The following is a 16,800-nucleotide window of genomic DNA, read 5'->3' on the forward strand; positions in this document are numbered from 1 at the left end:
ACTTTCCCTTCCCATGTGTTAGCGGCTGTTTTGTACGTTCCTCTCTACGTCTTGAGTTCGCGCTGCTCTCTTTTCAGCAATGTTATACCAACTAGACCGCAACAACACCATCGTAAACTTCATTTCTTCCACAACGGGCACTTTCCCTTCTCATGTGTCAGCGCCTGTCTTGTACGTTCCTCTCATCGTCATGTGTTCGCGCTGTTCTCTTTTCAGCAATGTTATAAAAACTAGCCCGCAACAACACCCTCGTAAACTTCATTTCTTCCACAACGGCAACTTTCACTTCCCATGTGTCAGCGCCTGTGTTGTACTTTCCTCCCTTCGCCTTGTCTTCGCGCTGTTGCCTTTTCAGCAATGTTATAGCATCTAGCCCGCAACAACACCCTCGCAAACTTCATTTCTTTCACAACGGGCACTTTCCCTTCCCATGTGTTAGCGGCTGTTTTGTATTTTCCGCTCTTCGTCTTGAGTTCGCGCTGTTCTCTTTTCACCAATGTTATAACTAGCGCGCAACAACACCCTCGTAAACTTCATTTCTTCCACAACGGGCACTTTCCCTTCCCATGTGCCAGCGCCTGTGTTGTACGTTCCTCTCTTCGCCTTGTCTTCGCGCTGTTGCCTTTTCAGCAATGTTATAACTAGCCCGCAACAACACCCTCGTAAACTTCATTTCTTTCACAACGGGCACGTTCCCTTCCTATGTGTCAGCGCCTGTGTTGTACGTTCCTCCCTTCGCCTTGTCTTCGCGCTGTTCCCTTTTCAGCAATGTTATACCAACTAACCCGCAACAACACCCTCGTAAACTTCATTTGTTCTACAACGGGCACTTTCCCTTCCCATGTGTCAGCGCCTGTGTTGTACGTTCCTCTCTACGCCTTGTCTTCGCGCTGTTTCCTTTTCAGCAAAGTTATAACAACTAGCTCGCAACAACACCCTCGTAAACTTTATTTCTTTCACAACAGGCACTTTCCCTTCCCATGTGTAAGCGCCTGTCTTGTACGTTCCTCTCTTCGTCTTGAGTTCGCGCTGTTCCCTTTTCAGATATGTTATACCAACTAGCCCGCTACAACACCCTCGTAAACTTCATTTCTTTCACAACGGGCACTTTCCCTTCCCATTTGTCAGCGCCTGTGTTGTACGCTCCTCTCTTCGCCTTGTCTTCGCGCTGTTCCCTTTTCAGCAATGTTATACCAACTAGGTCGCAACAACACCCTCGTAAACTTAATTTGTTCTACAACGGGTACTTTCCCTTCCCATGTGTCAGCGCCTGTCGTGTACGTTCCTCTCTTCGCCTTGTCTTCGCGCTGTTTCCTTTTCAGCAATGTTATACCAACTAACCCGCAACAACACCCTCGAAAACTTCATTTGTTCTACAACGGGCACTTTCCCTTCCCATGTGTCAGCGCCTGTGTTGTGCGTTCCTCTCTTCGCCTTGTCTTCGCGCTGTTCCCTTTTCAGCAAAGTTATAACAACTAGCTCGCAACAACACCCTCGTAAACTTTATTTCTTTCACAACGGGCACTTTCCCTTCCCATGTGTAAGCGCCTGTCTTGTACGTTCCTCTCTTCGCCTTGTCTTCGCGCTGTTTCCTTTTCAGCAATGTTATACCAACTAGACCGCAACAACACCCTCGTAAACTTCATTTCTTCTACAACGGGCACTTCCCCTTCCCATGCGATAGCGGCTGTGTTGGACGTTCCTCTCTTCGTCTTGTGTTCGCGCTGTTCCCTTTTCAGCAATGTTATAACAACTAGCTCGCAACAACACCCTCGTAAACTTCATTTCTTTCTCAACGGGCACTTTCTCTTCCCATGTGTAAGCGCCTGCCTTGTACGTTCCTCTCTTCGCCTTGTCTTCGCGCTGTTCCCTTTTCAGCACTGTTATAACAACTAGACCGCAACAACACCCTCGTAAACTTAATTTCTTTCACAACAAGCACTTTTCTTTCCCATGTGTCAGCGCCTGTGTTGTGCGTTCCTCTCTTCGCCTTGTCTTCGCGCTGTTCCCTTTTCAGCAAAGTTATAACAACTAGCTCGCAACAACACCCTCGTAAACTTTATTTCTTTCACAACGGGCACTTTCCCTTCCCATTTGTAAGCGCCTGTCTTGTACGTTCCTCTCTTCGCCTTGTCTTCGCGCTGTTTCCTTTTCAGCAATGTTATAACAACTAGACCGCAACAACACCCTCCTGAACTTCATTTCTTTCACAACGGGCACTTTCCCTTCCCATGTGTTAGCGGCTGTTTTGTACGTTCCTCTCTACGTCTTGAGTTCGCGCTGCTCTCTTTTCAGCAATGTTATACCAACTAGACCGCAACAACACCATCGTAAACTTCATTTCTTCCACAACGGGCACTTTCCCTTCTCATGTGTCAGCGCCTGTCTTGTACGTTCCTCTCATCGTCATGTTTTCGCGCTGTTCTCTTTTCAGCAATGTTATAAAAACTAGCCCGCAACAACACCCTCGTAAACTTCATTTCTTCCACAACGGCAACTTTCACTTCCCATGTGTCAGCGCCTGTGTTGTACTTTCCTCCCTTCGCCTTGTCTTCGCGCTGTTGCCTTTTCAGCAATGTTATAGCAACTAGCCCGCAACAACACCCTCGCAAACTTCATTTCTTTCACAACGGGCACTTTCCCTTCCCATGTGTTAGCGGCTGTTTTGTATTTTCCGCTCTTCGTCTTGAGTTCGCGCTGTTCTCTTTTCACCAATGTTATAACTAGCGCGCAACAACACCCTCGTAAACTTCATTTCTTCCACAACGGGCACTTTCCCTTCCCATGTGCCAGCGCCTGTGTTGTACGTTCCTCTCTTCGCCTTGTCTTCGCGCTGTTGCCTTTTCAGCAATGTTATAACTAGCCAGCAACAACACCCTCGTAAACTTCATTTCTTCCACAACGGGCACTTTCTCTTCCCATGTGTCAGCGCCTGTGTAGTACGCTCCTCTCTTCGCCTTGTGTTCGCGCTGTTACCTTTTCAGAAATGTTATAACAACTAGCCCGCAACAACACCCTCGTAAACTTAATTTCTTTCACAACAGGCACTTTCCCTTCCCATGTGTCAGCGCCTGTTTTGTATGTTCCTCTCTTCGTCTCGTGTTCGCGCTGTTCCCTTTTCAGCAATGTTATACCAACTAGCCCGCAACAACACCCTCGTCAACTTCATTTCTTCTACAACGGGCACTTTCCCTTCCCATGTGTCAGCGCCTGTGTTGTACGTTCCTCTCTTTGCCTTGTCTTCGCGCTGTTAGCTTTTCAGCAATGCTATAACAACTAGCCCGCAACAACACCCTCGTAAACTTCATTTCTTCCACAACGGGCACTTTCCCTTCCCATTTGTCAGCGCCTGTGTTTTACGCTCCTCTCTTCGCCCTGTCTTCGCGCTGTTCCCTTTTCAGCAATGTTATACCAACTAGCCCACAACAACACCCTCGTAAACTTCCTTTGTTGTACATCGGGCACTTTCCCTTCCCATGTGTCAGCGCCTGTGTTGTACGTTCCTCTCTTCGCCTTGTCTTCGCGCTGTTGCCTTTTCAGCAATGTTATAACAACTAGCCCGCAACAACAACCTCGTAAACTTCATTTCTCTCACAATGGGCACTTTCCCTTCCCATGTGTCAGCGCCTGTCTTGTACGTTCCTCTCTTCGCCTTGTCTTCGCGCTGTTCCCTTTTCAGCAATGTGTTAACAATTAGCCCGCAACAACACCCTCGTACACTTAATTTCTTTCACAACAGGCATTTTACCTTCCCATGTGTCAGCGCCTGTTTTGTACTTTCCTCCCTTCGTCTCGAGTTCGCGCTGTTCCCTTTTCAGCAATGTTATACCAACTAGACCGCAACAACACCCTCGTAAACTTCATTTCTTCTACAACGGGCACTTCCCCTTCCCATGCGATAGCGGCTGTGTTGGACGTTCCTCTCTTCGTCTTGTGTTCGCGCTGTTCCCTTTTCAGCAATGTTATAACAACTAGCTCGCAACAACACCCTCGTAAACTTCATTTCTTTCTCAACGGGCACTTTCTCTTCCCATGTGTAAGCGCCTGCCTTGTACGTTCCTCTCTTCGCCTTGTCTTCGCGCTGTTCCCTTTTCAGCACTGTTATAACAACTAGACCGCAACAACACCCTCGTAAACTTAATTTCTTTCACAACAAGCACTTTTCTTTCCCATGTGTCAGCGCCTGTGTTGTGCGTTCCTCTCTTCGCCTTGTCTTCGCGCTGTTCCCTTTTCAGCAAAGTTATAACAACTAGCTCGCAACAACACCCTCGTAAACTTTATTTCTTTCACAACGGGCACTTTCCCTTCCCATTTGTAAGCGCCTGTCTTGTACGTTCCTCTCTTCGCCTTGTCTTCGCGCTGTTTCCTTTTCAGCAATGTTACAACAACTAGACCGCAACAACACCCTCCTGAACTTCATTTCTTTCACAACGGGCACTTTCCCTTCCCATGTGTTAGCGGCTGTTTTGTACGTTCCTCTCTACGTCTTGAGTTCGCGCTGCTCTCTTTTCAGCAATGTTATACCAACTAGACCGCAACAACACCATCGTAAACTTCATTTCTTCCACAACGGGCACTTTCCCTTCTCATGTGTCAGCGCCTGTCTTGTACGTTCCTCTCATCGTCATGTTTTCGCGCTGTTCTCTTTTCAGCAATGTTATAAAAACTAGCCCGCAACAACACCCTCGTAAACTTCATTTCTTCCACAACGGCAACTTTCACTTCCCATGTGTCAGCGCCTGTGTTGTACTTTCCTCCCTTCGCCTTGTCTTCGCGCTGTTGCCTTTTCAGCAATGTTATAGCAACTAGCCCGCAACAACACCCTCGCAAACTTCATTTCTTTCACAACGGGCACTTTCCCTTCCCATGTGTTAGCGGCTGTTTTGTATTTTCCGCTCTTCGTCTTGAGTTCGCGCTGTTCTCTTTTCACCAATGTTATAACTAGCGCGCAACAACACCCTCGTAAACTTCATTTCTTCCACAACGGGCACTTTCCCTTCCCATGTGCCAGCGCCTGTGTTGTACGTTCCTCTCTTCGCCTTGTCTTCGCGCTGTTGCCTTTTCAGCAATGTTATAACTAGCCAGCAACAACACCCTCGTAAACTTCATTTCTTCCACAACGGGCACTTTCTCTTCCCATGTGTCAGCGCCTGTGTAGTACGCTCCTCTCTTCGCCTTGTGTTCGCGCTGTTACCTTTTCAGAAATGTTATAACAACTAGCCCGCAACAACACCCTCGTAAACTTAATTTCTTTCACAACAGGCACTTTCCCTTCCCATGTGTCAGCGCCTGTTTTGTATGTTCCTCTCTTCGTCTCGTGTTCGCGCTGTTCCCTTTTCAGCAATGTTATACCAACTAGCCCGCAACAACACCCTCGTCAACTTCATTTCTTCTACAACGGGCACTTTCCCTTCCCATGTGTCAGCGCCTGTGTTGTACGTTCCTCTCTTTGCCTTGTCTTCGCGCTGTTAGCTTTTCAGCAATGCTATAACAACTAGCCCGCAACAACACCCTCGTAAACTTCATTTCTTCCACAACGGGCACTTTCCCTTCCCATTTGTCAGCGCCTGTGTTTTACGCTCCTCTCTTCGCCCTGTCTTCGCGCTGTTCCCTTTTCAGCAATGTTATACCAACTAGCCCACAACAACACCCTCGTAAACTTCCTTTGTTGTACATCGGGCACTTTCCCTTCCCATGTGTCAGCGCCTGTGTTGTACGTTCCTCTCTTCGCCTTGTCTTCGCGCTGTTGCCTTTTCAGCAATGTTATAACAACTAGCCCGCAACAACAACCTCGTAAACTTCATTTCTCTCACAATGGGCACTTTCCCTTCCCATGTGTCAGCGCCTGTCTTGTACGTTCCTCTCTTCGCCTTGTCTTCGCGCTGTTCCCTTTTCAGCAATGTGTTAACAATTAGCCCGCAACAACACCCTCGTACACTTAATTTCTTTCACAACAGGCATTTTACCTTCCCATGTGTCAGCGCCTGTTTTGTACTTTCCTCCCTTCGTCTCGAGTTCGCGCTGTTCCCTTTTCAGCAATGTTATACCAACTAGACCGCAACAACACCCTCGTAAACTTCATTTCTTCTACAACGGGCACTTCCCCTTCCCATGCGATAGCGGCTGTGTTGGACGTTCCTCTCTTCGTCTTGTGTTCGCGCTGTTCCCTTTTCAGCAATGCTATACCAACTAGCCCGCAACAACACCCTCGTCAACTTCATTTCTTCTACAACGGGCACTTTCCCTTCCCATGTGTCAGCGCCTGTATTGTACGTTCCTCTCTTCGTCTTGTGTTCGCGCTGTTCCCTTTTTAGCAAATATATACCAACTAGACAGCAACAACACCCTCGTAAATTTCATTTCTTCTACAACGGGCACTTTCCCTTCCCATCTGTCAGTGCCTGTGTTGTACGTTCCTCTCTTCGTCTTGTGTTCGCGCTGTTCTCTTTTCAGCAATGTGATACCAACTAGCCCAAAACAACACCCTCGTAAACTTCATTTCTTTCACAACGGGCACTTTCCCTTCCCATGTGTTAGCGGCTGTTTTGTACGTTCCTGTCTTCGTCTTGAGTTCGCGCTGTTCCCTTTTCAGCAATGTTATACCAACTAGACTGCAACAACACTTTCGTAAACTTCATTTCTTCTACAACGGGCACTTTCCCTTCCCATGTGTAAGCGCCTGTCTTGTACGTTCCTCTCTTCGCCTTGTCTTCGCGCTGTTTCCTTTTCAGCAATGTTATAACAACTAGACCGCAACAACACCCTCCTGAACTTCATTTCTTTCACAACGGGCACTTTCCCTTCCCATGTGTTAGCGGCTGTTTTGTACGTTCCTCTCTACGTCTTGAGTTCGCGCTGCTCTCTTTTCAGCAATGTTATACCAACTAGACCGCAACAACACCATCGTAAACTTCATTTCTTCCACAACGGGCACTTTCCCTTCTCATGTGTAAGCGCCTGTCTTGTACGTTCCTCTCATCGTCATGTGTTCGCGCTGTTCCCTTTTCAGCAATGTTATAAAAACTAGCCCGCAACAACACCCTCGTGAACTTCATTTCTTCCACAACGGCAACTTTCACTTCCCATGTGTCAGCGCCTGTGTTGTACTTTCCTCCCTTCGCCTTGTCTTCGCGCTGTTGCCTTTTCAGCAATGTTATAGCAACTAGCCCGCAACAACACCCTCGCAAACTTCATTTCTTTCACAACGGGCACTTTCCCTTCCCATGTGTTAGCGGCTGTTTTGTATTTTCCGCTCTTCGTCTTGAGTTCGCGCTGTTCTCTTTTCACCAATGTTATAACTAGCGCGCAACAACACCCTCGTAAACTTCATTTCTTCCACAACGGGCACTTTCCCTTCCCATGTGCCAGCGCCTGTGTTGTACGTTCCTCTCTTCGCCTTGTCTTCGCGCTGTTGCCTTTTCAGCAATGTTATAACTAGCGCGCAAGAACACCCTCGTAAACTTCATTTCTTTCACAACGGGCACGTTCCCTTCCCATGTGTCAGCGCCTGTGTTGTACGTTCCTCTCTTCGCCTTGTCTTCGCGCTGTTTCCTTTTCAGCAATGTTATAACAACTAGCCAGCAACAATACCCTCGTAAACTTCATTTCTTCCACAACGGGCACTTTCTCTTCCCATGTGTCAGCGCCTGTGTAGTACGCTCCTCTCTTCGCCTTGTGTTCGCGCTGTTACCTTTTCAGAAATGTTATAACAACTAGCCCGCAACAACACCCTCGTAAACTTAATTTCTTTCACAACAGGCACTTTCCCTTCCCATGTGTCAGCGCCTGTTTTGTATGTTCCTCTCTTCGTCTCGTGTTCGCGCTGTTCCCTTTTCAGCAATGTTATACCAACTAGCCCGCAACAACACCCTCGTCAACTTCATTTCTTCTACAACGGGCACTTTCCCTTCTCATGTGTCAGCGCCTGTGTTGTACGTTCCTCTCTTTGCCTTGTCTTCGCGCTGTTCCCTTTTCAGCAATGCTATAACAACTAGCCCGCAACAACACCCTCGTAAACTTCATTTCTTCCACAACGGGCACTTTCCCTTCCCATTTGTCAGCGCCTGTGTTTTACGCTCCTCTCTTCGCCTTGTCTTCGCGCTGTTCCCTTTTCAGCAATGTTATACCAACTAGCCCGCAACAACACCCTCGTAAACTTCCTTTGTTGTACATCGGGCACTTTCCCTTCCCATGTGTCAGCGCCTGTGTTGTACGTTCCTCTCTTCGCCTTGTCTTCGCGCTGTTGCCTTTTCAGCAATGTTATAACAACTAGCCCGCAACAACAACCTCGTAAACTTCATTTCTCTCACAATGGGCACTTTCTCTTCCCATGTGTCAGCGCCTGTCTTGTACGTTCCTCTCTTCGCCTTGTCTTCGCGCTGTTCCCTTTTCAGCAATGTGTTAACAATTAGCCCGCAACAACACCCTCGTAAACTTAATTTCTTCTACAACGGGCACTTCCCCTTCCCATGCGATAGCGGCTGTGTTGGACGTTCCTCTCTTCGTCTTGTGTTCGCGCTGTTCCCTTTTCAGCAATGCTATACCAACTAGCCCGCAACAACACCCTCGTCAACTTCATTTCTTCTACAACGGGCACTTTCCCTTCCCATGTGTCAGCGCCTGTGTTGTACGTTCCTCTCTTCGTCTTGTGTTCGCGCTGTTCCCTTTTTAGCAAATTTATACCAACTAGACAGCAACAACACCCTCGTAAATTTCATTTCTTCTACAACGGGCACTTTCCCTTCCCATCTGTCAGCGCCTGTGTTGTACGTTCCTCTCTTCGTCTTGTGTTCGCGCTGTTCTCTTTTCAGCAATGTGAAACCAACTAGCCCAAAACAACACCCTCGTAAACTTCATTTCTTTCACAACGGGCACTTTCCCTTCCCATGTGTTAGCGGCTGTTTTGTACGTTCCTGTCTTCGTCTTGAGTTCGCGCTGTTCCCTTTTCAGCAATGTTATACCAACTAGACTGCAACAACACTTTCGTAAACTTCATTTCTTCTACAACGGGCACTTTCCCTTCCCATGTCTCAGCGCCTGTGTTGTACATTCCTCTATTCGTTCTGTGTTCGCGCTGTTCTCTTTTCAGCAACGAATAGATGTGCTTCGCGGGCCACAGCTCGAGAGCACTGTGCTATGCCATGCTATGGTATGTTAAAAAAGACTATTCTATCGTCGCTGCCGATCGCGCCTCGTGTTAAACTACAACACGCTCTCGTGATGTGCATTGAACATCATCGTCCTCATCAGCTTTCATCTGCGACGCAAACTAATCCGATCAGAGCAACCTGAATGAGAGCTTAACCTGAGTCTGATGTCGTCATCGGACGTGTCGACGACCCAGGAAACCAAAACCCTGAGCCAACAATGCTAAACACATGCTGTCGCACGTTTACTCGGTATAACTAGTTTAAATCCCTAGCAAGTTTTGTTTCACTTGTTTCAATCATCAGTTATATGAGTCGCTTCTGCCAATGGGCTTTATCCTCTGCGCTTCATTGGTTATGGTATAGGAAGTGGGTCCTTTAATCTTGAGTGTGCGTGTGAGTTCAGAGCGAGGTTGCGGAACATAGTCGTAGGTTGCTCAAACTAGCTTCGCACTCAGACAGAGAAAATTAGTGGTGCTGAGAAGAACCGGATTTAACCTTGAAGTGTTTGCTACAAATTCCTTTGATCTGTACTTAGAAGCGCCATGTAAACGCCCTCACATAATTTGCTTAAGTACCGTTCTCTTACAAACTGGTTTAAAAGAAGCTTCAACTTACTGTGCGTTTTTGCAAGTGCATCTATCTTCTCATCGAAGAAGTAGTTCTGCAAAAAAGAAACAATAATAACGCATTATTACAAAAGGTTGGCTGCTTGGCCTGAATGAATAGCTTGGGCAGAAAATTAGATAAAATTCGTTACGCGTCAGTAAAATACTGGTTCTTTTATTGTTAACCTCACTCCACTGAAGTTCTTTGACTTCATAGATAAAGAGATGCAGACAGCAGACGATGTATAGACGAAACACGGAAACAGGTAAACTAATCTATATACAATCACTACAACAATGATACGGAAAACACATGGACGCTAAACAAATACCCCTGTCACACGCCATCCCTCGAAGGCCTTTCCAGCAAAGCACCTTTTTTCCAAAGGAGTGAAAGCTCAAAAGAGCAGCGACGCAGCTACAAGGTGCGGCCAAAAGGAGAAACAGTCTGTAGCACCCTCTCTTGGGCGGCGCCGACAACCCGGCTAGCGCGCGCCACCCTGCGAAGAGAATAAAGACGGCACCTGGTCGTGGCTCGTGCAGCCACGGCTGGAGTTCTGTTCTGGTGTCGGCTCGTAGCAGTGGTCTCGTTTCCTTCGCTCCTGAGGTGTTAAGCCTACATTGGTGACCTAGGACGAGCAATGACAGATCCCGCAACATCCACGCAGCAGGATTCGCGTCCGCAGGACGTCTCGTCGCTGCAGGTTTTCTCCTTCCACCTTTCTGGCCCCAGAACCCGCAAGTTTGGTTCCACCAGGTTGAGGCGCAATTTTGCTTAGCCCGCATCACGTCGGAGACGACGCGCTACTACCATGTTGCCTCAAGCCTGCCTCCTGACATTGCCGGTGAGCTCTCCGACGTTCTCTCCGCCCCCAAGGGTGCTACACCATATCAGCACCTGAAAACCGAGGTGCTAGAGAGATTTATGCCGTCAGACCGCACCCGCCTCCAGCATCTCATTACCGGGGAAGACCTTGGCGACCGGCGCCCTTCCCAGCTTCTGCGCCGGATGCGACAGCTTGTCGGGGAGCGCGATATCCCCAACCACTCAGCGTTGCTTCGAGAGCGTTTCCTCCAACGCCTTCCTCAACCCATCGCCTCGTCCTTGCGGCGTCCGGTGACGTCACCCTCGACCGCCTGGTTGAGCTCGCAGATAACGTTCATGAGGCCACCACCCCGTCCGTCACTGCTGTTTTGCCGCCAAGAGACCCAGCGATTTCGCGCCTTGAGGCCCGTCTCGAGGAGCTTGCCGCCTCAGTCGCCGCACTCCGGAGCCGACCTCTAGACCCGTCCGTCTCGTCTTGATCATCGCGCTCTTTTGCGCTCATGTCAAGCTCGGAGTCCCAGCCCTATATCTCTCTGCTGGTACCACAGGTGTTTTCGCCACCGGGCCACGAAGTGTACACCGCCCTGTTCGTGGCCGGGAAACGCCCTCTGGGATCACTAACGGCGGCGTGTAGTTCCTCCAGTCATTCGAGCCCCCTGTTCATGGTCACTGACAAGTTCTCCGCCACCCAGTTTCTTATCGACACGGGCGCGGAAATCAGCGTGGTTCCACCGACTAAGGCAGATAGTTCCAAGCCATCAGGACTGTCGCTCTGTGCTGCCAACGCCTCGTCTATACCCACGTATGGGCTACGATCTCTCACCCTCGACTTCGCCCTACGCCGCACTTTTCGATGGGTCTTCGTCATCGCAGACGTGGTTCGCCCGATCATCGGCTCAGACTTCCTCTCATACTTCGACTTAGACGTCAGCGTGCGGCATCGTCGCCTTACCGACGGTCTGAATCATCTCTCCATATCGGGAGTCTCGTCCGACCTTGCTCCCATGGGCATTCGCACGCTGATACCTTCCTCTAAGTTCTAAAAAGTGTTGGCGGATTTCCCGGAGCTCACTACGCCATGCAACCTCACTCAGGCGCCTAACCATACTGACACACCACATCGTCACCCGGGGTCCACCCGCAGCTGATCGACCGCGCCGCTTGTTTGGAGACCGTCTAGCTATCGCCAAACGTCAGTTTGACCACATGCTGGAGCTCGGCATTATACGCCCGTCGTCCAGCGCGTGGGCGTCTCCCGCTGCATCTAGTGCCCAAGCGTGATCCCGGTGACTGGCTTCCCTGCGGCGACTATCTGGCGTTGAATTCCAACACTGTCCTCGACAGCTATCCGCTGCCCCACATCCAGGACTTTACAGCGTGCCTCGCCGGCTGCGAAATTTTTAGCAAAGTTGACCTGGTTAAGGCGTATCACCAAATTCCTATTGAACCCGCCGACATACCTAAGACCGCCATCACGACGCCCATTGGTTTGCTTGAGTACGTCCGGATGCATTTTGGACTACGCAGTTCGGCTCAAACCTTCCAGCGGTTCATGGCTGAGATCACGCGGGGCCTACCGAGTGTATTCGCGTACCTTGACGATGTCCTCATCGCCAGCCCTACACCTCATGATCATGAGCAAGAACTACGTGCTTTGTTCAAGCGTCTACAGCACTACGGCCTGGTTGTGAATGCCTCCAAGTGTGTTTTCGGTGCTCCTGAGCTCGAGTTTTAGGGTCATCACATATCCTCAGTGGGTATCCGCCCTCTCGCGTCCCACGTCCTGACCATCGAGAATTTTCCCCTGCCCATAACCCTGCGCCTCCTGCGACAATTCCTGGGGCTGGTGAATTTCTCCCGCCGCTTTATCCCGCACTGTGCAGAGCTACTTGGCCCGCTCACCGACCTCCTCCAGTCAACCGCTGGCCCGTCCTCCGCAATCTCTTGGTCATCAGAAGCCCAGGCCGCCTTTACTGCCGCGAAGCAAGCAGTCGCTAACGCCGTGCTTCTAGTCCATCCGCGCAACGACGCCCCTACGAGATTGATGGTGGATGCCTCCAGCGTGGCCATCGAAGACGTCTTACAGCAGTACATTAACTCCGAGTGGAGACCATTGTCTTTTTACTCTAGGAAGCTACTTCCTGCTGAGACCCGCTACAGCGTCTTCGGTCTAGAGCTGCTAGCCATCTATTCCGCTATCGAGCACTTTTGGCATTTTGTAGAAGGATGCAAGTTTCACATGCTAACCGATCATAAACCGCTGGCATATGTGCTCCGGACCAACTCATCGAAGTACGTGTCGCGTGAACTCCGTCAGCTCGCTTATATCTCGGAGTTTACTACCGACATCCGGCATGTGAAAGGCGCAGCCAACACCGCCGCTGACGCCCTCTCTCGTATTGTCGCGGTAGACGGTCCATCTTCCACCGTAGACTGGGCCGAATTCTCTTCTGCCCAGCAGAATGACGATGAGCTTGCCGCTTTTCGAGCGAACCCTCGTTCTCTCCGATTACGGCTTGTGCCCCATCCTTGCTCGCCTGAGCCCTTGTCGTGCGATGTTTCAACGGACTTTCCTCGCCCTTTTTTTCCGGCTACACTACGTCGCACTATCTTCCATTCTCTCCATGACATATGCCATCCAGGTATTTGGGCTACTCAGCGCCTTCTCACCTAGCCGTATGCTTGGCCCGGAATCAACGCTGATGTGCGTGCTTGGACGCGCCGGTGCCTACCCTGTCAGTAGACCAAGATCTGTCGACATACCAAGACACCTTCCCAAGCCTTTCTACCCCCTGGCCGTCGTTTCGACCATGTTCATCTCGACATCGTGGGCCCTCTACCCATCTCTCGAGGCTACCGCTATATCTTCACCATAGTCGACCACTTCACTCGCTGGCCGGTGGCAGTCCCCATTCCTGACATCACCGCAGAGACTGTTTCGCGCGCCTTCATTTCTGCGTGGGTATCTCGATTTGGTTGTCCTGGCACTGTGACAACCGACCGTGGACGCCAGTTTGAGTCCTCCCTGTTTGCTTCCTTTAATAATATTCTCTGCGCCAGGCATTGCCGTACCACTGCATATCACCCGTGTGCTAACGGCATGGTGGAACGCCTTCACCGCCAATTGAATTCCGCCCTCGCTTCCCGCCTCAATTGCGCCCCTTGTGCTGCTTGGTCTAAGGGCCGTCATCCGAGAAGACTTACAGTGCTCAGCTGCAGAGCTCGTGTATGGAAGTGCTTTGCGTCTTCCAGGCGACTTCTTTACATCCCAGCAGCTTCCAGCCCAGCCCCAAGAATTCCTCTAAACGCCTGCTGGACTGCGTTAAAGACCTCCGGCCTACTCCCCCACGTCCGTCCCGCCACCATACCATTTTCGTACACCCCGACCTGGCCACTTCGACCCACGTTTTTGTGCGCCGCGACGCTGTCCGAGCTCCACTCACGCCGGCTTACGACAGACCTTTCCGCGTTCGCCGCACCCCGAAAACCGCCACCATTCTCCAAAACGGCCGCGAAGAGACCGTCAGTCTAGACTGCCTTAAACCGGCTTACATAGAGACCACCCTGGAACGACTCCCACCGCCACCTGACCTAGTGCTCGAGTGCCATCGCCGGCCCTCCGTCCGTTTCGACTTCCAGTCTAGGTGGGGGGCCCTGTAGCACCCTCTCTTGGGCGGCGCCGACAACCCGGCTAGCGCGCGCCACCCTGCGAAGAGAATAAAGACGGCACCTGGTCGTGGCTCGTGCAGCCATGGCTGGAGCTCTGTTCTGGTGTCGGCTCGTAGCAGTGGTCTCGTTTCCATCGCTCCTGAGGCGTTAAGCCTACAAGTCGTTCAGGCTTAGCACCTGCTGCTGTGCTTGAGGCGGCTGAAGTGAGTGCATACCTTACAAGGAAGGCGTTCCTTAAAAGTACTGCAACCGCTACTCTCATCATCAGCAGCAAGTTTTGTGTACTGCCTTGGCCACCAGCTAGGGCCACTCGGTGTTGCTGCAACGCTTTCAGTGTCTTGCAATCTGGTCATAATATAAACACCCGTATGGAAAGCAAAGCCAGACACAAATTTTGTATTTTTTAAAGATGTTTTCATAAATCGTTGTCTGTATGTTTTGTAATTGCTTTTATTTTAAGACCTTGGATGGCACTGCGATCGCAGGTTCTCAAAGGCCGCGCCTTTGGGCTCTAAAGGTCTCTAACGAGTCTTCGCCTCCAAGGTACTTAGCGGCAAATGCGCAACATTTGTGCCGTGTAGCTGCACTCCTTACGCCTTTGGATTTAAGGTCCTGATTCTCAGAGGCCTTTGCGGTGCCCGTGTGACAAGGGCATAACAGGCACCTGGCTTTCAGCTTACAACGGCGACTGAAAATATGACATTCTGCTTTCTCAGCTGGCAGAGCTGGCACCTCCAGCAGCTTTCCAAGAGTAGGGGCTGGCCTACTATGCATGATAAGGACTGGCAGAAAACTGAACTGCACGCACCCGACCGGTAGATATATAAACAGGACAGTTCTATATAGTACATCTCTCCCCCCTGTCCTTTCTGGCTGTGCCCTCACCTGATTCATTTCATTTATCCAGTCTGCAAGCTTTCCCCTTATTTCCGCTGCACCACGTCAGGTGCTTCCCGTAGCGATGGCCGATGCCGGGCTAGCAATAATCTTTTGTATACTTTTTAATATTATTTTTATTAAACCACTACTACTAATCCACACAAACCAATTTTTTTTAAACACTCGTGTTCGTTTTTTGCACCGACACAAACGCGAACCATATGCGTGCCAGCCTCCCCCTCCGCCGCGTCGTGAACCGTGGGACGTGGAAAGAGTGAGTCGTAACTTCGTATCGGCACAGGCTTAAATATCCTGGAACCGAGCGGCGCCGCTGTGGGCGAGAGTAGCAATCGCCGCCTGCGCAAAGCCAGGCTTTTGTGCCCATACACAGCGGATGAGGTTAGGCCTTCATCGCCGCTCGCCGCGCTGTCAGTTGCTAAGGAAGGAGAGCCAGTGGCGTAAACCACCAAAAGAGGCACAGGAAATTGGTTTAATATTTGAAAAGATTGGTTCCGTACTGGTCCTATAGAGGACCAGCATTTGCCAATATAGTCCCAATATTGGAAAAATTGCCTGTGGTGCTTAGGACCCCTTCCTACGAGCTGCGTTGGGCTTCGAGTGTGTTCAAGAAAGGCCTTATCCTCCTTTTCCTCCGGCGGGCGCACCGCAAACGCCCAGGGCTAACGAACCAAAAATTAAAGCGCCTTTTATTTCGCGAATCGACGTCCTTAAACTTATCGAAACTTCGTGAGTGCAATGAGGATCCCACAGCACAACAACATTGCACTGACGCCGGTATAACAGTGGCAAAAATTGACACCGAAGTCGGGCCGGCAGTGGCATTTGGGCAAAAAGGGATCTTTTCCAACCTTGGTCTGACGCTCACGCCAGGAATGGACAGCAGTTCAGCCACTCTAATTGGCAACACTAGCCTGACATTCATTCCCAGCTTAACCCAATGGCGTTTCCGGCCCAACCCATTGGCGTTTTCTTCAAAATCCGCTGGCGCTCCCAGCAAAACCCACAGGCGCTACCGGCATAACCCACTGGTGCTGCCGGCGTCACCCAGTGGTATTTCCTGCCTACCCCAGTTGCGTTCTGAACCTAATCCGCTGCCAGCGCACTACTTATCTCACATGGGCAAGCAGCAGTCTTCTACAATGTCCTAGCATAGGGAAGCCGCTGGCTTTTACACTGCGAGATAAGCAGCGTTTTGATACATGACGTATCGCACGCAATTAGAGATCCCTTTTGTGGCTTTCCATACCGTGGCACCTTTTGTTCTATAGTGTAGTGTTGTAACTCTCATGCAACTTTGAAGTAAGACGGTAAGGAGTCTGTTGATGCAATGTATTTTCACTCGACGACAATTAAGTCATTCAAGCAATCCAGTCGGACATATTTTATTGAAGCACCACTGCCAAGTTTGTTGCCGTTTTGATGATTCAGGATGGGCAACGCAGTATGGCAAGCTGATGTGGCACAGCTAAGGCATCCATAAAGTGCTTCGTGGAGTTGTCCTCTAGTCAAGTGATGAGTAATATTTGAACTACACATGGCACTGCTATTGCAAGAGAACTGTAGCATTGCCTTGCAACAAAGACCTCGCCCATCTTCTGCACGATGACCTCACACTATGCCAAAGCTGCAAAGAGAGGCATATTATGGTGAT

The 16,800-nt window shown here is 50.1% G+C and overlaps 1 protein-coding gene across 3 annotated transcripts in view; it reads right to left on the bottom strand.

Moving 5' to 3' along the window:
• LOC144130118 (uncharacterized) overlaps nt 1-16,800 on the bottom strand; it is a 522,550-nt gene that overhangs the window by 350,553 nt on the left and 155,197 nt on the right. For all 3 annotated transcript variants that reach the window (XM_077664130.1, XM_077664129.1, XM_077664131.1), the window contains exon 4: nt 9,765-9,810. In XM_077664130.1, the coding sequence (XP_077520256.1) occupies nt 9,765-9,810 (46 nt within the window). The remainder of the gene's footprint in view (nt 1-9,764; nt 9,811-16,800) is intronic.

The sequence above is a fragment of the Amblyomma americanum genome, chromosome 4 (assembly GCF_052857255.1).
Source record: "Amblyomma americanum isolate KBUSLIRL-KWMA chromosome 4, ASM5285725v1, whole genome shotgun sequence".
Lineage (NCBI taxonomy): Eukaryota > Metazoa > Arthropoda > Arachnida > Ixodida > Ixodidae > Amblyomma > Amblyomma americanum.